The sequence below is a fragment of the Sander vitreus genome, chromosome 4 (genome assembly GCF_031162955.1).
Source record: "Sander vitreus isolate 19-12246 chromosome 4, sanVit1, whole genome shotgun sequence".
Taxonomy (NCBI): domain Eukaryota; kingdom Metazoa; phylum Chordata; class Actinopteri; order Perciformes; family Percidae; genus Sander; species Sander vitreus.
The window spans coordinates 33,903,923-33,927,372 of record NC_135858.1 but is presented as its reverse complement, the minus strand read 5'-3'; the positions used below and the strand labels follow the sequence as shown (position 1 = coordinate 33,927,372).

The window sequence follows — 23,450 nt, the reverse complement described above, 5'->3', positions numbered from 1 at the left end:
GAGCTGGTTAATGTGGCTCGGGGAAAGGGAAGTTTGGGGTCCCTGCTGAGCTGGGCTACCCCCTGACCCGACACTGAATAAGCGGACGAAAGATGGATGGATGGATGGACTTTAGAGATAGAGGAGGTCTAGACTACACTCTATAATTTATAAAGACCCAGAAATTTCCATGTCAGTAATGTGTAATTCCTAAAATAATTGTACACTATAGTATGAATATATTTAGTGATCCTTAATATTTGAAATGTAGTTTTGAAGTGTTTTTTTCAGTTAAAATATTGTTTAGTGAGTCAGACACTGATGGCACAGTGCTGTATTGTGCCTCTTTATGTAGCTAGGCTCTTTTCTTTCTGCCAAAAATGTTTTGTGCTGGTCAGCGGGTACTTATAAAATATTTCAAAGGGGGGTACATTATTGAAAAAAAACTGAGAACCACTGCATTAGTGCAATGCATTGAATGGATTTATGTGTGAAATCTCTGCAACCTGGCATGTTTTCCTTTGTGCACGCCTCATAGTGTGTTGAATGATAACAATGCCTGTGGGAACACTTTATCGAATGGGCCTCTACAATCTGGGATAGGGAGTTGGAAAAATTATATCCATAAGCATGTACAGTTCATATGCAATTTCCATCAGTTGATTGGATGATCAATTGTAAATTGGGTTGCCTGAATGGGACTGGCAGGTTTGCACCAATGATTTTCCCTGCAGTCCTGACTTTCTATCGTAACCTGTTCCTGACCTGTTTGGTGGCCGATCCAAACAAATCACATCATTTTAGTTCCTAATACAAAGCCCACTTCACTGTTACTGTGTACTTATTGTCAGACCTCTAGGCCTTATGTCTTGACCACAAATCTAATTTGAGGTCTTTTAATGGGAAGACCAAAGTAGAAACCAAACCCTAGCTGGAATTTCACTTATCTTTGTAGGACCAAATCTCAAAAGAAGAGGTGGATGAAATGAAATGAGGAGTGATGGCGTAGTGTGTCTGTTGGTGCATACGTGGCACCACACACGTGCTACCAACCAGTGATCAGTGATGATGTCGTAGGAGGTGTCCCCCTATAAAAAGACCCCTGAGCCCAGGAGTGTGGGGGGCAGAAGGGTCTCAGTCAATGCTCGCTTGCCTTCAGCACACAGGTAAGACCACAGCATCACATTTCATATACACTCATGTTCTGTTTGTATCTCCAGGAAGTCTTTGTTTGGTGATATGAGGTTGTGGTCACTGTAGTCAGGGTTCTCACAGTCTTAACATCCGTGTGTGTGCTCCGTGTGAGAGTGGGGAAATTAATGTTTGAGTATTCTCATGGTGGTGTAAATAACACAACATGAGCGTGAAAAAATGGAGATGTGATTTCGCTGGTACTGGGATCCGCGTTGCATGGCATTCGCATGATCCCAGCCTCCTCGGGCTTGGACCCCTAATTAATTATAATAATAATTGCCTTAACGTAAATAAAGATCCCACCATAAATCTATGAAGAAAAAAAACAAAAAATTTGCAAAAAATGTACCAGAATGCAGAAAATGGAAGTATTTGACGCTCAAAGTATCATCGGGGAGGACCCCCTGGTTATAATGTATCCAATGTTGAAACTAAACCTACACCCTTGTTGGGAAGGATCAACGGTCAGAATGGAAAGTGCATACTTTGCAAGCTACTGGAAACATTGTCCAGTGAATGACAGAAAAAACAACAGTGAAACAAGACCAAGAGTCTACAGAAGCAGCTTTGTGTGGCTGCAATGCAAAGGAAACCAAATTGTTGCATGGAGGTTAAAAATGTGCTTTTGATCCTTAGCAATTGTGCAAAGTCAGAATAAAGTTATTTTGGATGCATGATGCTGTGAGCATGAAAGTGTGATACGATGTGAGTGGAGGTAATGCAGAGTTCATTTGTGCAAGGATGGAATAGGCAGAAAGGTCAACGTGTTATATTTCATGGTATTATATCAGGTTTGTATGATGGGTGTAGAAAGATGTGAAAAAAAACAAGATAAAGAGATGTGAGCACAGTCCGTTTAGGCAGTGAGCAGTAAGAAACTAAATCAATGGATGCTCAGTACATATACATGTCAGCACTAAAACTATGGGATTATTTTTTGTGATTTTAATTCCAAACAAAATTTCTCAAGTATCAACCAAAAAACACTAACTCAAGCAAACACAATGTCACCTCAAAGATAACTCTTAAAACTTGCAAACAAAACATTTGTGTAGTCGTAAACTGTCGGTCTTTTATTCGTTTGATTAGATGTCCTTTTGTTTACAGTTCCCTCTGCTTCTTTCTCAATGATCAGTCTTTTGCTCTCTCCAGCACGTTTGCAGTTTAAAACTATCTATTATGTATGCATTCTGTGAGTTTGCAATCTCAACATATATATATATATATATATATATATATATATATATATATATATATATATATATATATATATATATATATATATATATATATATATATATATATATATATAATAACATTATATATAATAACAGGGTAGATGTGACCTAAATATAAAGTACCACGCATACTGGGGCTTTATTAATGATGTCAAATGCATGGTTGCCTGTTTCTGTGGTCTGTCTGTCAGTGTGATTCATTTCTGATGCTTGCTGTGGTTTTCCTGAGAATGTGTTCCGCAAAATGACACTTTCAGTATGCCAAGGTCCACGTAGTTAGACATACAAGTGTAGTCTTCTTGGACATTGACATTGTTCAGTTTCATCATGGCTGGACACCTGCTGTTAGTCGTCCTCATGTGTAAGTTAAACCTCTTTTCACTTTCTTTCATTGTAAATGTAGGCAGATACACACCAATACAGGTCCATTTGATTTGCAAGAGCCAGATTAATATGTAAAATCAAGCCGTTATATATTGGTAGCAGCATGTTTAATTAAACTTTTTAATCCGGTTTTAGAGCTCAAGGGTTTATTTTACCATTACGTCTGTTTCACTCGTTAACATGTTTTCTTTTCTCCAACAGATTCCTTTTCTGAGATGAAAGCACAAGGTCAGTCTCTTCTAATTTGACAATTTGCCTGTGCAGTACTTTTTTTTCAATTTTTCTATACCGTGCAATAAATCACAGTTGCCCATTAGAAATCTTATCTTAATGCAACTATTATGTATGTGATATAAAACGTTTACCTCTAAACCTTTGTTTACCTTCCAGCTCTTCTTCCACCTAACCTGACAGTGAATCCAGCGGTGATCACACAGACAGAAACAGTCACACTGAACTGTCAGACTCCATCACATTTTACTTTGTCTGAGTGTTATTTTCGAATGGTAAGAGGACAAACTGGCAAAAGCTTCCATTGTCTGCAGACGCTGACAGGAACTGAGCTGCTGAACATGGCCAATCAGAGTTCACCTGCTGAGGTTCAAGTGACGTGCTTTTACCTTCACGTGTCTCAATCTCCTGACAGTGATCCATCCTCCATCATTGTTCGAAGTGAGTGAACACTGCTACTAATATCATGATGTCTTGCTACAGTTTGAGCACAAACAACAAAGTGGCTTTTAACATGGGGGTTCCATCCATCCATCCATCTTCATCCGCTTATCCGGGGTCGGGTCGCGGGGTAGCAGCTCCAGCAGGGGACCCCAAACTTCCCTTTCCCGGGCCACATTAACCAGCTCCGACTGGGGGGATCCCGAGGCGTTCCCAGGCCAGGTTAGAGATATAATCCCTCCACCTAGTCCTGGGTCTCCCCGAGGCCTCCTCCCAGCTGGATGTGCCTGGAACACCTCCCTAGGGAGGCGCCCAGGGGGCATCCCTTACCAGATGCCCGAACCACCTCAACTGGCTCCTTTCGACGCAGAGCGAGCAGCGGCTCTACTCCGAGCTCCTCACGGATAACTGAGCTTCTCACCCTATCTCTAAGGGAGACGCCAGCTACCCTCCTGAGGAAACCCATTTCGCCGCTTGTACCCTGGATCTTGTTCTTTCGGTCATGACCCAGCCTTCATGACCATAGGTGAGGGTAGGAACAAAAACTGACCGGTAGATTGAGAGCTTTGCCTTCTGGCTCAGCTCTCTTTTCGTCACAACGGTGCGATAAATTGAATGTAATACCGCACCTGCTGTGCCGATTCTCCGACCAATCTCCCGCTCCATTGTCCCCTCACTCGCGAACAAGACCCCAAGGTACTTGAACTCCTTCACTTGGGGTAAGGACTCATTCCCTACCTGGAGAAGGCACTCCATCGGTTTCCTGCTGAGAACCATGGCCTCCGATTTAGAGGTGCTGATCCTCATCCCAGCCGCTTCACACTCGGCTGCGAACCGATCCAGTGAGTGCTGAAGGTCACAGGCCGATGATGCCATCAGGACCACATCATCTGCAAAAGCAGCGATGAGATCCCCAGCCCACCGAACTGCAACCCCTCTCCACCCCGACTACGCCTCGATATCCTGTCCATAAATACTACAAACAGGATTGGTGAGAAAGCGCAGCCCTGGCGGAGGCCAACTCTTACCTGAAACGAGTCCGACTTACTGCCGAGAACCGGGACACAGCTCTCGCTTTGGTCGTACAGAGATTGGATGGCCCTGAGAAGGGACCCCTCACCCCATACTCCCGCAGCACCTCCCACAGTATCTCCCGGGGCACCCGGTCATACGCCTTCTCCAGATCCACAAAACACATGTAGACTGGTTGAGCATACTCCCAGGATCCCTCCAGGATCCTTGCGAGTAAAGATCTGGTCCGTTGTTCCACGACCAGGACGGAATCCGCATTGTTCCTCTTCAACCTGAGATTCGACTATCGACCGAACCCTCCTTTGCAGCACCTTGGAGTAGACTTTACCGGGGAGGCTGAGAAGTGTGATACCCCTGTAATTGGCACACACCCTCTGGTCCCCCTTTTTAAAAAGGGGAACCACCACCCCGGTCTGCCACTCCTTAGGCACCGTCCCAGACTTCCACGCAATGTTGAAGAGGCGTGTCAACCAAGACAACCCCTCCACACCCAGAGCTTTAAGCATTTCTGGACGGATCTCATCAATTCCTGGGGCTTTGCCACTGTGGAGTTGTTTAACTACCTCAGCAACCTCCACCAGGGAAATTGAACATGGGGGTTTGAGTCTTCAAAATAAATAATAGAAGCTTTTTAATGGACATCATCTGCTGTTAGAAATGTATAATTAGAATTATTTTGAAAAAATGCATTTTTCATTTATTTAATCAAACACATGCTTCATTTTCAGCTCTTCTTCCATCTAAACTGACAGTGAATCCAGCGGTGATCGACGAGGCCGGCTCAGTCACCCTGAACTGTCAGACTCCATCTGTTTCTGTGTCTATGTGTTATTTCTTCACTCTAAGTGGAGGGAAATTTCAGAGGGCTCTCATTTCTGCAGACGCTGACAGGAACTGAACTGCTGAAGATGGCCCATCAGAGTTCACCCGCTGAGGTTCAAGTGATGTGTTTCTACACTGTAAAGGTTGGAAAGAAAAGTTATCCATCTCCACACAGTGACACGTCGTGCATCACCATACACAGTGAGTGGCTGTTATTATATCTTGATGCAGTGTCAGCACAAGAAATGTGGAGAGATGTAATGATCCAGGTGTGAATATGCTTTTAGAAGTGACAAACACTGATTTCAGAACCTCCATTCCCATCAAAATGCCACACGTGGGCGATGATACAGGTGATACAGAAATTCTTTTTGTTAATTTCATAAACACTATTTTGATGTCAGAATATTTGTATTGGATTGTATGGTAGAGCAGAGAGAGAGGTCAGTCCTTTTCCTAGGCCAATGGTCTCTTATCTTCCGAGGCTCTTAGTGGAAGCCCCAACGGTGTTGCCTGCTTGGTCCTTTGTTCCCAACTTTTGTCTATGTTTGTATGGGTAGGTCAGCTGCTTCCAGGCATGGGTTGGCCAGCAGCAGTACCGGGAGATTTCCCGGTCTATTTGTGTGGGCTGAATAGGCCGCACAACTTTTTTTTTTTGATCGGCCCATAGAGAGAAGAGAGATCACATGATTGGCCCACTTGAGGAGAGAGATCACCTACCGTAGAGAAAGAGCACATTTAAGTCCCGTCCCCATCGGCAGCAAAATGAACTCCTCAAAGTGCCGGTAGTGATTTTTAGCATGTCAAACGATTATTTTAGCACCCTGGTCTACCAGAGAGGACTTGTTAGCTGTTAGTAAGGTAATGTTAGTTATGTATAAGCAAGCTAAGGGACTTGCAAACATATAGCTTTCTGATTTATCCACATTCCACAATAACACAAACACATACTGTGTACAAAATGCAGCTTTAGCTTAATATACACACTTGTCACTTGTTTACAATATAAGACAGCGATGCTCCACCCTCAACCTTTAGCCATCTTGCCATCAGGAGCCAGGCAGCCTTTTGGAATTAATGAGTACATTATCATACTCTCTTACTTACCACTCAGCTAAGTAGCAGTATTAGTGGCTGGAATGCAGGGTTCAAAACTAACGTTTTGTCCACCAGGTAATTAAAGGTAGTGAATGTTAAAATGTAACTTCATTTTGGCTGGTGAGTTAAGCAAATCTACCAGCCACGTGCATATTTTTACCAGCATTTGGCTGCTAAATGGTGCTGATTTGGACCCTGCTTACATGTGTTGAAGGGGAGTGCGAGGACAGGTGGTGTCTGGCCGATTGTGGTGGGCTGGTCTTGGTCTTAAAACCAGAGCTGATTTTTTACCCCAGTCCAGCCCTGGGTGCTTTCACTCCTGTAATGCCTACAAAACGAACATCAGGTCCAGTAAAGTTCAGATATATTAAGTGTGACTTTGATTAATGACAAATCATAACTATGAGCATTCTGTATATATCAACACTCAACTATTTTATTTATTCATACATGCTTGTCATGATTCTTCAATGTTCTTACTGCCTTGTCTGTCTTGTTCTTGTTTTTCTTTCTTTTAATGTTTTGTATTTATATTTTTAATGTTATGCAGCAGGCTGTATAACGATGGAGTGTGTAATGGTGACCACATGAATTTCCTACTTGTGGATATTAAAGTTTACCTTGACCTTAATATGTATTTGATAGTATTGTGACATTTGAAATGTACTTTGTTGATTCACCAGGGAGGACTGTTGGTACATCAAGTAACACTGGTAGTTTTATCTCTACTTTCCCAACATCAGTGAAAAGTTAGCCTTTCTAGTGAAGATGTGTGCAGCTCAATAATTTCACATTTGTAAGGGAGAAAATATCTATTTGTGATGTTAATATGTTTTGTGCCTTCAAGAAACCGATACTAGTATGACTCCTATGACTCCAGAATCTGGCGATGAAATAACAGGTAAACTCTTATTGCATCAAAATGCAAACATGCTTTTCTGTTAATGTTTGTTGCTGTGTACTCATGTTCGAGTGTTAATACGTCTGACACTAAACATAAAAAAACATATAAAACATATTACAGTAACATACTATCTGGTAGTATGTATCTTTCATAGTTAGCTTGAGTTGTGGATATTGCACAGCCAAATCACATTAGGGTCAAATTGAGGCTTAAATATTAGATGTGATGCCATTTGTGAGAAAGGTTAAGAAATAGCTGAGATTTTATATTTGAAAAGTTGAAAATGGTGACTCTGTCATCTTCAGTAGACACACTGCACATTGCTGTAGTGGAAGAATTACCACAGTCCTACAAGGAAGTAATACATTATTAGTTATTTTTATTCATAACATGTCCTCAACTTGAATTCAGTGATAAAATGTTTGGAACCTAATTTACTATGCACATCAGTAGCATCATTTTGATTTCCACGTTAAATATTTGGTGTGAACTGGTATTGGTGGTTAAAACACTGTAGTTATCCACAGAACATATCTTCCTGCTTTGTGTTCATGTTGTGAGAAGCAAAACTGACTTGTTTATGGCTTCTATTGTTGCAGAAACGTGGAAATCAAAGTTTGCAGCAGTTGTTGCTGGTTGTGGAGTCACGGTGGGCGTCATCTTACTTGTTTCTGCAATTCTCTGCAACAAAAGAAGAACTGGTGAGAACTAGGTTCATTTGTCAGTCAAACAATGTTTTTACATGGGTGCAGAAACCGTTCATTTTTGTTTCTTTCTGAGTTTTACATATGCACTGTAAGTAAACTTGAGAATTGCATTGTTGCATCTTAAGATTTACTCAGTTTGAGAGGATGTCACACTTTGTTCCTTTATCCCTTTAGCCCAAGGGGGTAAGCGTCTCCTCACAACCCGAACCTCCTATGGCGCCATTTTGATGCTAAAAAGCATTCACCCAACGTTAGCATTCCATTGACCGCCATTCATGTTGATGTCACTTTGACAGCGAATAACTTTACATCTGAAGCGTTTAAATACTTTATTTGTCCATTGTTTATTTCTAAAGAAACACGACAATGTATAAAAGGCTCCATTACCTTGTACCTCACGTTATGGCTCCGTAGCAGACGTTTTTGTAAAAATAGGCTAACGATTGTGTCATAACCACGCGACTTACTGTCGCATAGTAGAGGAATTACCGTATAGTACAGGAGAAGCTCGCAGGCAGTTTCGACTTACATTAGCTGTTTAAGTTGAATTACTAATGTTAACTAGCATTTTAGTTAGCAATAATTACCCTGTGTCCATGTTATCTTCTTACATATACCTACGCTCTCCGTCTCTGCAAGATTGGGAATGATTGAGATTTCTCTTGAACACTTACAACTTTCAAACAGGTTGCTCACGTCACATTTACGTTGTCTCTCTCAGTTGGAGGCTGCTCAGTAACGCTCGGCACTCACCGGAAAAGTGCTTCTAATGGCCTTCACTGGTCTCCGTCCAGAGCAACGGGATCTGTTGGTCCATTCTTATATACTGTCTATGTTTCAGCCCCATTCTCTATTCCTCCGGCTCCTCCATTGCTATTCTCCTTTCATCCACCAGATGTTCTTGGACTTTCCCTCCTTCCCCCATGCAATTATTTGTTTCCTAGGATGGTGAAGGCATGTCCCGACCTACTCTGAGACAGAGGCAAACACACGTTTGCTTCCCCCATCACCTGACTGCCAGACCAATCTACTGTACACATGTGCTTCCACTTCATTCATCTGTCTGCCTGACTTTTCCTCCTCACCTCCTCACCTACCTGCATCACCCGCCTGCTTCCCATCCGCTCTCATTAGATCCTGCTGTACTTATACCAGTCCAGTTGCTTTGTTCCTTGCCAGTTTGTAAAGTTTCAATGTGGTTATCTGTCTGTCTGTTACCTGCCTGCTGTATACTTGTTTTGTGTCAACATGAACAGAACAAAAAAAAAAAGACCTGCATCTCAATCTGAAAGTAAACCCTGCGTGTGGGAGAGAAACACTGCACTTAGACAAAAATAACCTCCTTTGCTCGTGTCTAACGCTCTTTTCACACATGAAATGTGCTTAACAGCTGATTTATTTTGTACACTTTTAAAGTGTGATGCTTTCCAAGTATGTGTGTTGTGACCATCACATTCTTAACTCCAATCAGCTGGAATGAATACGTATCTTAATAAAGAGAAATGTATAATTGTATATATAACCTTTGCAATCATCTTACATTGAGTGTCTCTCTCACTAGCAGGTTCTGAGGAAGTAAAAAGCCAAGAGCCTCAAAATGAGAATGTAAGTATGACATGAGAGGCAATATTAAATACATTTTCCATATATATTAACAGATGCTACAGTGGGTTTCTTTCTTTTCCCAGTTTGACACATACCATATGTACTCCATTATTACAGAAGAGCCAGCTACATCAGGCCTGAAGAGTATTGTCTACAGCACGGTGATATACTATGCTGACACCCTCAAGGACTGTAAGAAATGTAAACCTTGTGTTTGAAGTTGAGTGGTATATTCCAGACTAATGTTGGGGGACATAACAATTTCTTTTCATCAGATCAACCAAACTGCTGGTTAAGACTGAAGCAAACTTTTACACAAGTTTCCCCAGTTTGATATAACTTTCAAGTTGAGGTTTATGACGGACAAAACACAGCTTGGTTTCCAAACTGCATTTCGATTTAGCTTTATTTTAGGTCAAGACTGAACATGTATTTAGTTTTACTCATATATTAAGCATGAGTTCACTTTACTCCTGTTAATAATTTGTTTTACTTGTATTTGTTGTGTGTTCTGTTGTTGTTGATATGTTGTTACATTGTTTTTTGTATCTGGATATATTTAATCTGAGACTTCTGTGACTTCACATGCATATATATAAAAATTATGTTTCTCAGTTAGTCACTTTAAGTGTCATTAATTGATTCATGACAGACACACATATAAATGAGAGGTTGTGTAAATTGGAGGAGGTCCAGATGAATTTGAAGTTGGTTTTAATTGTCAATGATGAAGAGCTGAAAATCAAGAGCTACTGAAAAAAAAGTGACCCACAACAGGGGCCCTATTGCATATTTTAATTAAAAATAGTGCATACAATGGGAGAAGATCACAAGTTTGTTTGTTGACATGCGACTTTACATTCTCCTACATGATGATTTACTAGCCCCAGAGCCGTTGAAAGACTAGCCCCGTCTGACATGTTAGCTAACGTTAGCTAAAATTAGCTCATGGTAGCTTAGACTGCGGTTAGATTTTTGTAAAATGCAGTTCGGGACTACAAATACAAAAATCTATCTGCTTGTTTAGGTACACATTCAGCCAGTTGGAACAGAAGAACACACCAGAATAGGCCTGTTTAGTAAGCTGGATGTGATGGCCGCATTCCTACACTTATAAAATGCAATTCAAGGTGGAAGTAATCCAAGTATTCAGAATACGTTACTCAGATTGAGTAACGTAACGGAATACGTTACAAATTACATTTTTGGGCATGTATTCTGTACTCTGTAACGGAATACGTTTTGAAAGTATCCTTCCCAACACTGGCTGTGGCAATCCTGTTGACAGATTTCTTTTGATCCCTTTAAATGGTTGACCTCTATATAGCATATGATGTTGATGCATACCTTTGTCCTTCCACTTAGTTGAAATGTCAAATTGTCTATAATTGTAGTGTTTAATTGATTTTACTGGTGCCTATACCAAATGCTGTAATGATAAATAGCTTGTTAATATTTTACTCAGTTGGCTCTCATCACTTGGGTTTCTCAGATCAGCTGAGGTGTGTTGTTATAAATACGGTTACCCTGGCTATGTAACATTCAGGAGCTTCTTGCTGAAGGTAATAATAATAAATAATAAAAGTACTTTAGCATTTCAAACTACTTTTTTTTTTTATTGAATCATTTTTCCTACATTTCTTTCTTACTTATAGCCTAGCCTCTTTATGATTTATAGTGAGTACACTGTCATCTACTGTAATATAATATGTAATGAGCAGGTAGGCCTAATGAGCTATTATTTTATTTACAACACAATATTGAGACAGACTATTTAACCTTAATAAACCAATGAAGAATTTGATTAATGTAAGTAGCCTAAATAAAGACAGCAGATTAAGTGACCATTTTAATTTTAAATATGTTTAAAATGTAAAGGTCATCTAAAGGTAACTGACCATGCAGAGAGGAGGCGTGTGAGCTGTCATCTACTGGGCATAATTGGTAATTTTCCTGAAATATGGGGATATGTTCATCTTACTTCCTGTTCACGTGTGGAAAAGAACTATGTTTTACACGCACTGTCTCCTGAAACTTTGGTTATTCTGCAAAAAGAATAAGTTGCTTTAAAGATAATTCCATTTCCTGTGAGGGCAATGCCTGTAAGTACGATTGTTTTCATTGCGTATACACTGCGCTAAAATGATGTATTTAGCTGTCAAAATCGGAAACATTTCCTGGGGGGAGAAATTATCAGGACTATTTACAGAGAAAGATGACCTGGCAGGAAGGAGATGTTTCACAAAGAAAGTTATTTGTTAGCCATGAGTTATCATAATTTAGGCCCACTCATTCCTTGAAAAGAAAGGACTTATTATTATTATTATTTTTATTATTTTTATAATAAATGTTAAACAAAGGTCAGGTATATGAGGCTGTAAACCTTCACTCTGAACCTCAGAAGTATAAAACTACTATAGAGGCAGGAAGACACGAAGGATAAAACAAATACATGATACATCATCATCAAAAGGAAAGAAAAATGTTACGTTTTGAAAAATAATGTGGGACGGGCTGCTGGGTTTGGCTTCGCCCACCAAAGTTGGCGCCGTCTGTCCTCTCTTACGTCCGCAGATAAGATGTAAATACAGCCGGTCTGTCGAGCTTGAGCTCATTCGTTTCTAACGATCCAACGTCGACTGAGCTCAAAATGTCTGGAAGAGGTAAGGGAGGTAAAGGACTCGGTAAAGGAGGCGCTAAGCGTCACCGTAAAGTTCTCCGTGATAACATCCAGGGCATCACCAAACCCGCCATCCGCCGTCTGGCTCGCCGCGGCGGTGTGAAGCGTATCTCCGGTCTGATCTACGAGGAGACCCGCGGTGTGCTGAAGGTGTTCCTGGAGAACGTTATCCGTGATGCCGTCACCTACACCGAGCACGCCAAGAGGAAGACCGTGACCGCCATGGATGTGGTGTACGCTCTGAAGAGGCAGGGCCGCACCCTGTACGGCTTCGGAGGTTAAACCTGATCTGGAGAAACTACAACAACACAACGGCTCTTTTAAGAGCCACACACTTCATCTGAAGACCGTTTTCCTATTATTGAAACTATGGTTAATGTCGCGATGGATCGGAAAGTAACGCATCTATTAACCTCAAAGTAAATAATGAGATTGAACTATTTGGATGTGACCATTTCAGAGAGAAATGTAGGGAAGGAAACTTTGAAGTTTAAAAAAAAAATGGGTAAACAAATTCTAATTGTAAATGAAGTTAACATTATACAAAGCCCTGTTTTAGCAGACATTCTTCCTCCATTTAATAACATAATTAAATAGAGAAATCATGTAAAGGCAAAACAAATATGGGTTTAGGAGCAGCAGAAATGGGAATAAGATTGCACATTGCCTTGTTAAAAATGTTTCAGCAGCCTTCTCCAGGAATGCTCTCTGGGTCGGTGACCGCTCCAATTGGAGAAAAGGGAGAGCCAGATAAGGTCCAGAATATGGTCTTATTTATGGTGACTTAAATGTATGAATATGATCTCCACCTCTGGCTCTACATGCTGCTGTACTGCACTTTTTTATTTTAATTTGTATTTTATTTCTACTATATATTTATATATTTGTTCTGTTTAACCTCTTATTTTATAGAATGTGTGACATGTACCTACAACACCAAAACAAATTCCTTGTATGTGTGAAAAACGTACTTGGCAATAAAGCTTTTCTGATTCTGAAAACCTTCAAATAAACTGGGATTGCCTCCCTAGTAAAATGATTTTCAAAAAATATGATTATAAATATGGTGGGTATATAAATCGGCATTTGGTCTCCGCTGTCATAATCCCTCGTTTTAATTTTCTTGCCTTAGTCCATAAACCGCTGAAAGTCTGATCCAACAAACAGCACATCTGCGGTGTACTACAGGAAGCGAGCTGTGCTTTTGTGTAGGAATACATTAAGATAATATAGTGCCAACGGGAATTTTACATTTAATATTTAGAAATGTGTTTGTGTTTACAGTATTGTGTCTAAGCCATTAACTTGTGTTAACAAACAAAGGCAGTTTACAGAATAAGAAAGGGAACAGTAACAATGTAAGGAGATATTTATTTGCCGGTTTAATCTACCACACTTTATTTTGAAATGCCGTGCAGTATTAAAAAGGAGTCGATGTGAATACAGCAACTTGACTGATCTTTCTTCTGATTGGACGATTACACTTACGCTCACTCTGGCCAATAACGAAATAGCTAGATAGATATAATGTCGGGTTCGGCATCATTTCTCTACTTTTAGTGAGGACTCGGTGTTAAAAGAAAGTCGAAGATGTCTGGAAGAGGAAAAACCGGCGGCAAGGCAAGGGCGAAGGCGAAGACTCGTTCTTCTCGTGCGGGTCTCCAGTTCCCAGTCGGCCGTGTCCACAGACTTCTGAGGAAGGGCAACTACGCTCAGCGTGTGGGAGCCGGCGCCCCCGTCTACCTGGCGGCTGTGCTGGAGTATCTGACCGCTGAGATTTTGGAGCTGGCTGGAAACGCTGCCCGCGACAACAAGAAGACCCGTATTATCCCCCGTCACCTGCAGCTGGCTGTCCGCAACGATGAGGAGCTCAACAAGCTGCTGGGCGGAGTGACCATCGCTCAGGGCGGAGTGCTGCCCAACATCCAGGCCGTCCTGCTGCCCAAGAAGACCGAGAAGCCCGCCAAGAAGTAAATACCCGAAACTGGCTTTAACCAAAACAACGGCTCTTTTAAGAGCCACACACATCCAACTAAAGACTAATCCTTATTTAGGCTTATCATAAACACAATACACTGTTTTTCGTGTGCGCCAAGTGAGTCTTTATTGCAACATCAATTTGTAGGTGACACTTGACAAATGTCTTAATTATGTACAAGTTACTGTATAAATATCCCACTTTTACAGATCTACAAAATGTTTTATTAATCATCCATTTGTAGCCTACGCATAGAGCACATTGATTTGCAACATTTAAGCGGGTAACCTAACGCATGAAATCCAACGGGATGCTTTTGCATAGGCACTTATAGCAAACCTTGTCACAAAACTAATGCAGAGGTATAGCCCACTGCATATGCCCGAGTAGTACTTCATTTGCCTAATCTGTTTTCTGCCATTGTATATAAAAAGTCTTCTAGTTACCGTTTATAGAGCCTCTCGGTAGCATTTCCACTTGTATAACCGGTGGGCACATCTTGATATTAATACATTTAGTGGTCTTCATGAAGCCTCAGCGGATAAGCAATACACATCTGTATGGTGTAACAATAAATCAAGTTGTTAGGGTTAGTGTTTGCAGTAGGCTACATCGGAAGACAATAACAACCATACAACTCTCATAAACAATATGATGTATATCACTGTCGTTTCAGGACTGTTGCTCGGTTAGTGTTTGTGTGTGGCTCTTAAAAGAGCCGTTGTGTGACTAGTCTGGTCTGTGGTGAGTTTAAGCCCTCTCTCCGCGGATGCGGCGGGCCAGCTGGATGTCTTTGGGCATGATGGTGACCCTCTTGGCGTGGATGGCGCACAGGTTGGTGTCCTCGAACAGGCCGACCAGGTAAGCCTCGCTGGCCTCCTGCAGAGCCATGACGGCGGAGCTCTGGAAGCGCAGGTCGGTCTTGAAGTCCTGAGCGATTTCTCTGACCAGACGCTGGAAGGGCAGCTTGCGGATCAGCAGCTCGGTGGATTTCTGGTAGCGACGGATCTCTCTCAGAGCCACGGTACCGGGCCTGTAACGGTGAGGCTTCTTCACGCCGCCGGTGGCCGGAGCGCTCTTACGGGCAGCCTTGGTGGCCAGCTGCTTCCTGGGAGCTTTACCTCCGGTAGATTTACGAGCGGTCTGCTTGGTTCTTGCCATTTATATTTCTCAGTCTTCTCTGTGTTCACAGCTAAAGAAAGAATAGTGCTTGCAGTGAACAGCGGCTTTATAAAGGAACTGCCGGAGCCAGGGCAGCGCTGATTGGTCCAGACCGGGAGACACACGGGCTGTAGCTGATCCACTATTGGACAAAAGGAATTCAAACGTAAAAACTCACACAGCGGCTAGATAGGCTGCTGTCTAAACAATGGAACATGTAGGTTACAAATGGGCGTAAGTTTACATTATGTAAGTATTTTTTTATAACAATTTGAATGTTTTTTTTATTCTTACTTCTTTCACAAAAGAGTGGTTCATTTGTCCTGCTCATTGTCTAGATTGAACACTTCAAAGTAAAATTGAGTTACTGTTTGATTGTCATTGTGATGTCAGAACATTATTTGTCTGAGTGGATGTTGAAAACAACTGATGTAATATTTCTTTATCATAACACACCTGATTAGTTACACTGTCACCGAGTTTATAGGAGATAAAGAAGGACTTCTAACTTTATTATATTGTCTTTTGTTTGAATAAATTAAGTCAGCTTCACCTGTTCAGTTAATCTTTCTGATCTATCTTGAAACCGTTTTTGGTTTCCATGTAGATCTTCATATCTGCAATATCCCTGTTTCTTTGTCCCTCCAATTTTCAAAGAAGTTGGATGCAGATCATTCAAATAATAAGCTCTTTCATATTGGAATAATCTTCCTGTTTCTCTGAGATCTACTGTAAGACCAAATACTACTGCTTCTGGACACCTTTATTTTCTCATCTCAAAACAACCAGTTAACATGCTTTTAATTTGTAATGTATAGTCTTTATTTGTGCTGAAGACTAACAGCTTCAATTGCTCTTTTGTATGGGGTGCCGACTGTAAAAGTTCGGTTACAATTTTTTAGCTGATACATTTTCAACATTTAACTCACTTTCCTCACATTTGAGACAGAAATTATATATATATATATATATATATATATATATATATATATATATATATATATATATATATATAGGCCTATCTAAATTTCTAAATAAATTTAGATTAAATATCTAAATATTATATCTAAATGTTAAATCTAAATGTTATATCTAAACGTGTCACCATGTGTAAAGCTAAATATTTAGAAAATATTCAAATCCCCAAGGAAACCACGCCCACTGCAGTGGCTTCAAATCGCGCTGCACCGCAATTTTCAGTCAACACCTGTTGGTACAGTAAATACTGACTACAGTGGAGCTGTTCGACTAATGTTACTGGATTAAAACACGTTTCGGTCAGTATTTTGTATTTTTGACTTATATCACATAAATGTCTTCATATTTGTGTGTACTATAATGCCGTTGTTTTGTTTGACTCATATCTCCTTGCGTGTTTAACGTTAGTTTGACTCATCCTTCACAAGCAATCTAGCTCACACACTGCAGCCGACATGTCATCTGAACAGGCCTCGCAGCACTGTAACTAGCTAAGTTAGCTAGGTCTCGCAATGCGAGACTGAACAGCAGTAGGCCTGTCACACTATAGCCACATGTAAGTAGTTTTCAATACTTTGGTTACATTACCGTATTTTATTAACCTGAATTATGTTGCTATATAGCTTGTGAAGGAGCTATCCGTTGCTAATGCTAATTTATCTCAAAAAGCAGAAACGTTAGCTAACTACTGCCAAGATATGATTCCACTAGAGACCAGAAAGGTGTTGTAAGACTCGTCAAGTGTTGTCATGTGTTTACACTGTCTTACAATGAAACCATATCTTGGCAGTAACATTAGTTAGCTACTGCTTTTTGACATAAATTAGCTAGCTAACGTTAGCGTTAGCAACGGATAGCTACTTTGCAAGCCAAAAAAAATATAGCCTTGGCAAACAGAATTAAGGTTAATAAAACACGATAACTAGCTATGTAACCAGTATTACAAACTTCTTACAAGTGGCTGGATTGTGACATTTTAGTTGTGTTCGGATGAATATGTTGGATGCATAGCTGGACTTTATCCATGCTGGGCTAATGTTAGATTGCTTGGGAAGGATGATGTTAGTCACACACGGAGATATGTCATTCAAACAACGGTATTGTGATTAACACAACTATTAAGGCATGTCTGTAATATACCGGTCGGTCAATAATATAAAATAATGTAGATCAGTGCTTTCCAACCCTTGTGGTCTGAGGTTCCCCCACAGCCCTGTCATATAAACTCACATTTAAGAGATGTGTGTGTAATTTCTGTGAGTTAAATTTATCAGCTAAAAAATTGTAACCGAACTTTTACATTCGGCACCCTATACTTTGTGATTAATTGATTTTAATTATCTGGTATTGTGTCTAATTCTTCTGAAACAGCTGGGTTGAGAATGAGCAAGCGGTTTGAATCTGTTTAACATGATTTGATTTATTTGTATTTATAGGACCCCCTCGGAAATGAATTGCTACATTTTAAGGGTCTATCCTTCCAGCTAAACGAGATTTAGAGGTAGATTCATAAACACATTTTAAGTTAACATGATAATCTTGTAGGAAAACGGCTCTTTGGTGAATGTGTGGGGGCTCTTAAAAGAGCCTTTTGGTGCACTGAGTGCAGATTAAAGAGCCACTTTACTTCTTGGACTTCTTCGCTGCAGCTTTCTTTGCCGGAGCTTTCTTCACAGGGGTCTTCTTCTTTGCGACCTTTTTAGGGGCAGCCTTCTTGGGAGTAGATTTGACTGCTGGCTTTTTGGCAGCTTTCTTCACAGGAGACTTCTTGGCTGCTGGTTTCTTGGCTGCTGGTTTCTTAACGGCGGTTTTCTTGGCTGCCGTCTTCTTCACTGCCGTTTTCTTAGCTGCAGTTTTCTTCTGCGGGGACTTGGCAGCGGGTTTCTTCACTTTAACGGGAGCTTTCTTACCCGTTTTGGCGGCTTTAGGCTGAGCCTTGGGGAGCTTGAAGGATCCGGAAGCCCCAATCCCTTTATTCTGGACCAGCTTTCCGTCGGTCACCAACTTCTTCACCGCGGTGTTGATGCGTTTGTTGAACTTTTCCAGGTCGATGCCTTTGGTGGCCAACGTCTTTTTGATAGCGGGAAGCGAAGTGCCTTTACGGTCCTTTGACTCAGTCACGGCGTCGAGGATAAGCTTCGGGAGGGAGGGTCCGTCACTCTTCGCCCGGGGAGCTGCCTTCTTCTTGGGGGCTTTGGCCGGGGCTTTCGCCGCGGGAACTGCTGGAGCTTCTTCTGCCATGTCTGTCGCGTTAACAGTCTGCTGTGCTCCAGCTCTGGCAGGAGGCGGGACTTATAAATCACATGAGAACCGTGGAGAGTCAATCCACAGCTGCTCCGCTGCCCTGCTGAAAATGTGGCGACACTTTGTGTTTTCTCTTCCACAATTTGGGGATAAAATTCATAGAAGGCAAACGTTTTAAAACTAAATAATTATTGTAGTGGTGAGAAAACCTTCTCCCCTTCACACTGAGCTCATGTTTGGCGACGAGGACTCGTTTATTTGATTCCAGGAGGTTTCAAACCTCTCGGATACACAGTCATTTTGTACAACTCGCAGCGAGTTTTCCTCACATTTTGTCTTTTAAAATATCTCAAAGTGATGTGTATTAAATATGACAGTGGTGTTCCAGTAAGCAGAGACAGGTGAGGATAGAATAAAAGGGAAATAACTGCATTAATGTGTTTTATTTAGTTTAAATTGGGGAAGTTTTTGGTGGTGGTAAACACACTGGGTGTGAATAGGCGGTTACCTGACACAGGTTTATCAGCTGGCATTGATCCTTAACGTGATGGATTTGACATGATGGGCCTCCAAACACAGGTTCATATTTCTAAATTCTGCTGTCCACAAACCTGACTACATGATATCACTGCAACCAGCTATAGTTTGCCTCGAAATCTTTTTGTAATATGATCTGGTCCCTGTTGTTCATAATAGGCCTAGTCAATTTGTCAGTTTAAATAGAAATGCAAAGAAATGTGGGATTGCAAAAATAGTTAAATATGACAAATAACATGAAAGCTTCAGATTTCAGATCGTAGGCCTATGCTATGGAAACCCATTTCTGGTTTGAACATGCTATTTTTTAATATTGCATGTAGCCTTCTGTAGGCTATGTATAAACTTGTTTTGCTTAAACTTAAAAAAGAGCCCATTTCTGCCAATATGATGAAAACAAGATCTTGCACATATTTATAATAAGGAACTTTCTCAAGATAATTACTTTGTATCTCAAAATAATGACTGACTTTCTCCAAATGATGAGAAGAAGTAGTAAAGACTAAAGTCCAACCATTTACATTTATTCTACATGAAGGCAGAGTTTAAGGAACTAAATAAACCCTAAGTAAATAATTATGGAGGAAATGTTTGTTGGCAGAAGGTGGTGATTAGTGTACATTTTAATCTGGGCTCATTTTACATTAAACGGCAGCGTTATGCACAATTTTTTCATTATTACATTATTATATACAGTTAAAGATAAGATACACAATATTTAATATCACAAATGTTAGGCAAAAACAAAGTATAGAAGAGAAAACTAATGTAAAAAGGGAAAACATTCTTGGATACTTTGTATCCAAACACATACTTTAATGAAACTTTGCTCTTTAAGAAGAAGTGTGTGGCTCTTAAAAGAGCCGTTGGTTTAGTGGATTGCAGCAGTGGGATGGTTTACTTGGAGCTGGTGTACTTGGTGACGGCCTTCATGGTGCCCTCGGACATGGCGAGCTGGTCACAGTTATAGATTAAAAAACAAAATAGTAGCCTAAATGTAAAGTCTACAAGAAGTAGAACCAAGTATGTCACAAAAGCAAAGATATAAACCAAATAATGCCCATTATATCAATAAATACACATTAAGTATTGCACATTATGGAGATTACAATGGCTGTCTTTCTTTACTGTACATGTAAAAACATTTAGTGACACAATTCATGAGTACTTTGTTTTTATATAAACATGATTAAATGACACCGTGCTCTTAAAAGAGCCGTTGGTTTAGTAGATTACAGCTGCGGGACCATTTGTGTACTTTGCTGTAGAATCATAATATTATCAGGTCTATGGTGTAATAGAACTGTAAAATGGAGCAATTACAAAGACAATCATGCCCATGATTACGGAGATATTAAGGAACTTTCACTATATCAAAAAACAGGTGACAACATTCATGGATAGTTAAAAAAAATGGCATGATTAGAAGTGTGGCTCTTAATATTAAAAAAAAGGATATATAACACAAAGGAAAGGGAAAAAGCCTAATATGAGCACTTAATAGAGCTGTGTTATTGGTCTGACAGCAGGTTTACTTTGAGCTGGTGTACCTGTTCACAGCTATAGATTAATTATAGTAGCGTTAATGTAAAGTCTACCAGTAATAGAACAGTGTAAGGCTAAGACGCAAAGCACTGATGCAACCCAAGTAACATTGCACATTATAAAAACCAATTTTTAAGTAGTACATTTTAAGATTACTACAGGATTCTTTGACAGGTCAACTTTAATGTCAATTCTGCAATATGTGAAAGACAATTGAAATTATATTATTCTGACCCAGTGAAACAAGTATAAAGATAGTAATGTATAAGTTAAAAGGTAAAGTAAAGTAAAAAAATAAGTTAAAGACAATTATGAAGAGTGTTAGTATTTACACAAAAAAAAAAAATTCTAAATTGTCCAAGTCTTACATAGAAAACAAAGATAGAAATGAAAAACGATCATACTTTGTATCTAAACACATGACTGAATGAAACTTTGCTCTCTAAGAAGTAGTGTGTGGCTCTTAAAAGAGCCGTTGGTTTAGTAGAAGATTACAGCAGCAGGATGGTCTACTTGGAGCTGGTGTACTTGGTGACGGCCTTGGTGCCCTCAGACACGGCGTGCTTGGCCAGCTCCCCGGGAAGCAGCAGCCTCACGGCGGTCTGGATCTCCCTGGAAGTGATGGTGGAGCGCTTGTTGTAGTGAGCCAGACGGGAGGCCTCACCGGCGATGCGCTCAAAGATGTCGCTCACAAACGAGTTCATGATGCCCATGGCCTTGGAGGAGATGCCGGTGTCGGGGTGAACCTGTTTCAGCACCTTGTACACGTAGATGGCATAGCTCTCCTTTCTGGTCTTTCTCTTCTTCTTGCCGGTCTTACTGACAGCCTTAGAAACGGCTTTCTTAGAGCCCTTCTTGGGCGCTTTGACGCTGGGCTCCGGCATGAGTAATTCTGAGAGTATAGTTAATCGAATGTAGTGACGCACCACTGAACGTTCAATTTGTATCCACTCGATGCAAATGTTACTGTGCTGTTGCTCGCACAGGATTGGTTGTCTTCTGAGCGCGGGACTGAGCATGCGCTGAACAAGTTGCCGTCTGTGAGTAGATTTATTTACTCAAGGGATCAAAGAAAAGTGTCTTGTGATTATGATTGGCTGCATGAAGAGAAAGTGCTCGATAAGAAATATCACTACACGATTAATAGATGAAAATTATACATTATAGATACATATGTTAAAAGCACTAGACTACAAGCTGGCTTTTTAATAACTAAACACGTCTTTAACATATTTATAGCATATTTCATAGGTTTTGGTAACTGATGAAAAGTTAGCTAAAACTCTTAAAGTAAAATATCAAGACATTGTTGATTTTTAAGATATGAAGATGTAAGTACGCTTGTTAACGGTTAAAAACATGTATGCTAGTGGTAATGAGACATTACTTTTGTTAAAAAATCTGTTAAACATAAATGTATACCCTCTTTTATAGAAAGTTATGGTAACTGATAAAATTATTAAAAATGGTTGGTGAGGATATGTAAAGATTAAAATTAGCTGTACCATTACACATCCTGCCATGACTCTCATGGGGCTATGATTCTAAACAACAAAAAAAACACCAGTCCAGATTTTTTGGAATTAAATATTTGAATCAGTCATTTTTATCAACAGTTGTGTTCCTTTTAAAATATGGGAACTAAATTCATGTGCTCAGTAAACTATGAAGTCCAGCTGTCACTCCCTTAAGGTGTCAAGCCACTAACTGGGTTTGAGATCTGGTTTTGAGGGATAATATAAACTAATTTTGACTTTATTTGGGTATTGTTGCAATGAGTTTAATTGCTTCATGGAAGTTGTTGTAGTGGAAGAAGAAATCTGATCTTTTTAAGTACAAGTAGTAATACTACTGTTGGCGTACTCTGTTAAAAGATAAAATCCTCCACAAACTACAAAAATATAGGCTACCCAAAGATAAAGGTATGCCTAGCAATTCTCCAGAATCACACATTTCAGAATATAAACTATTGTATTATAGCCTTGTTTGTGTTAATGATAGATTGTGTTGATCACTCAGGTACAGATGTAGCGCATTTATTTGACGTACTGGGTAGTGCATTTCCCCTTGAATCAATAAAATTGTATCTTAACCTAATAATCATTCTGTTGATTATATTTGGCGTCATAAATCTGAAGTAGTATTCGATTACATTATATTTTTTACACTGGAAAAACAGCTCTTTATCAGGAAAGTGTTTGGCTCTTAAAAGAGCCTTTTTGGGTCTGGTTTCCAGCAGTCAGCGAGTCTCCAGTTTTACTTCTTGGCGGGCTTCTCGGTCTTCTTGGGCAGCAGGACGGCCTGGATGTTGGGCAGCACTCCGCCCTGAGCGATGGTCACTCCGCCCAGCAGCTTGTTGAGCTCCTCGTCGTTGCGGACAGCCAGCTGCAGGTGACGGGGGATGATACGGGTCTTCTTGTTGTCGCGGGCAGCGTTTCCAGCCAGCTCCAGAATCTCAGCGGTCAGATACTCCAGCACAGCCGCCAGGTAAACGGGGGCGCCGGCTCCCACACGCTGAGCGTAGTTTCCTTTACGGAGCAGCCTGTGAACACGGCCGACTGGGAACTGAAGCCCTGCACGGGAGGAGCGGGTCTTTGCCTTAGCTCTGGCTTTTCCTCCGGTTTTTCCTCGACCACTCATTTTTAGATGCTCTCGAAAGTCACGACTCAGAAAACTGTCTTCCAACAGCTGA

General features: G+C 40.6%; 6 protein-coding genes and 1 pseudogene across 10 annotated transcripts; 3 read left to right on the top strand and 4 right to left on the bottom strand.

Annotated features, from left to right (window-relative positions):
• The first annotated feature begins 2,688 nt into the window (after nucleotides 1–2,688).
• LOC144517340 (uncharacterized) lies at nucleotides 2,689–11,237 on the top strand. 5 transcript variants are annotated; one of them, XM_078249420.1, is made up of 8 exons: nucleotides 2,689–2,772; nucleotides 2,997–3,023; nucleotides 3,186–3,467; nucleotides 5,228–5,522; nucleotides 7,267–7,320; nucleotides 7,923–8,024; nucleotides 9,595–9,635; nucleotides 9,753–11,237. In XM_078249420.1, exons 1-4 carry the CDS (start codon nucleotides 2,739–2,741, stop codon nucleotides 5,395–5,397), a joined length of 513 nt encoding a protein of 170 aa, XP_078105546.1. In that variant the 5' UTR covers nucleotides 2,689–2,738; the 3' UTR covers nucleotides 5,398–5,522; nucleotides 7,267–7,320; nucleotides 7,923–8,024; nucleotides 9,595–9,635; nucleotides 9,753–11,237. The 5 variants fall into 5 exon arrangements, with proteins under 5 accessions (XP_078105546.1, XP_078105545.1, XP_078105543.1 ...); XM_078249419.1 differs by having other exon boundaries at nucleotides 9,719–11,237; XM_078249417.1 differs by having other exon boundaries at nucleotides 9,592–9,635.
• A 1,026-nt stretch (nucleotides 11,238–12,263) lies between these two features.
• On the top strand, nucleotides 12,264–13,118 carry LOC144517351 (histone H4). The gene has a single exon (XM_078249432.1). The coding sequence runs from the start codon at nucleotides 12,286–12,288 to the stop codon at nucleotides 12,595–12,597; it is 312 nt and encodes a 103-aa protein (XP_078105558.1). The 5' UTR covers nucleotides 12,264–12,285; the 3' UTR covers nucleotides 12,598–13,118.
• A 787-nt stretch (nucleotides 13,119–13,905) lies between these two features.
• LOC144517346 (histone H2A-like) lies at nucleotides 13,906–14,290 on the top strand. The gene has a single exon (XM_078249426.1). The coding sequence runs from the start codon at nucleotides 13,906–13,908 to the stop codon at nucleotides 14,287–14,289; it is 384 nt and encodes a 127-aa protein (XP_078105552.1). The 3' UTR covers nucleotide 14,290.
• A 706-nt stretch (nucleotides 14,291–14,996) lies between these two features.
• On the bottom strand, nucleotides 14,997–15,471 carry LOC144516357 (histone H3). The gene has a single exon (XM_078247583.1). The coding sequence runs from the start codon at nucleotides 15,452–15,454 to the stop codon at nucleotides 15,044–15,046; it is 411 nt and encodes a 136-aa protein (XP_078103709.1). The 5' UTR covers nucleotides 15,455–15,471; the 3' UTR covers nucleotides 14,997–15,043.
• A 2,410-nt stretch (nucleotides 15,472–17,881) lies between these two features.
• LOC144516356 (histone H1 pseudogene) lies at nucleotides 17,882–18,684 on the bottom strand (annotated as a pseudogene).
• Nucleotides 18,685–21,202: 2,518 nt separating this feature from the next.
• Nucleotides 21,203–21,642, bottom strand: LOC144516355 (histone H2B 1/2-like). The gene has a single exon (XM_078247582.1). It carries the CDS (start codon nucleotides 21,640–21,642, stop codon nucleotides 21,268–21,270), a length of 375 nt encoding a protein of 124 aa, XP_078103708.1. The 3' UTR covers nucleotides 21,203–21,267.
• Nucleotides 21,643–22,985: 1,343 nt separating this feature from the next.
• On the bottom strand, nucleotides 22,986–23,406 carry LOC144517344 (histone H2A-like). Its single transcript, XM_078249424.1, has one exon. The coding sequence runs from the start codon at nucleotides 23,396–23,398 to the stop codon at nucleotides 23,015–23,017; it is 384 nt and encodes a 127-aa protein (XP_078105550.1). The 5' UTR covers nucleotides 23,399–23,406; the 3' UTR covers nucleotides 22,986–23,014.
• Nucleotides 23,407–23,450: the final 44 nt, after the last annotated feature.

Excerpts from the sequence above, each read along its gene's own strand:
- LOC144517340 (XM_078249420.1), top strand. The coding sequence starts at position 2,739 with ATGGCTGGACACCTGCTGTTAGTCGTCCTCATGT. Across the intron at positions 3,024-3,185 it reads TTCTGAGATGAAAGCACAAG|CTCTTCTTCCACCTAACCTG; the intron begins GTCAGTCTCTTC and ends TTTACCTTCCAG. Across the intron at positions 3,468-5,227 it reads ATCCTCCATCATTGTTCGAA|CTCTTCTTCCATCTAAACTG; the intron begins GTGAGTGAACAC and ends CTTCATTTTCAG.
- LOC144517351 (XM_078249432.1), top strand. The coding sequence starts at position 12,286 with ATGTCTGGAAGAGGTAAGGGAGGTAAAGGACTCGGTAAAGGAGGCGCT.
- LOC144517346 (XM_078249426.1), top strand. The coding sequence starts at position 13,906 with ATGTCTGGAAGAGGAAAAACCGGCGGCAAGGCAAGGGCGAAGGCGAAG.
- LOC144516357 (XM_078247583.1), bottom strand. The coding sequence starts at position 15,454 with ATGGCAAGAACCAAGCAGACCGCTCGTAAATCTACCGGAGGTAAAGCT.
- LOC144516355 (XM_078247582.1), bottom strand. The coding sequence starts at position 21,642 with ATGCCGGAGCCCAGCGTCAAAGCGCCCAAGAAGGGCTCTAAGAAAGCC.
- LOC144517344 (XM_078249424.1), bottom strand. The coding sequence starts at position 23,398 with ATGAGTGGTCGAGGAAAAACCGGAGGAAAAGCCAGAGCTAAGGCAAAG.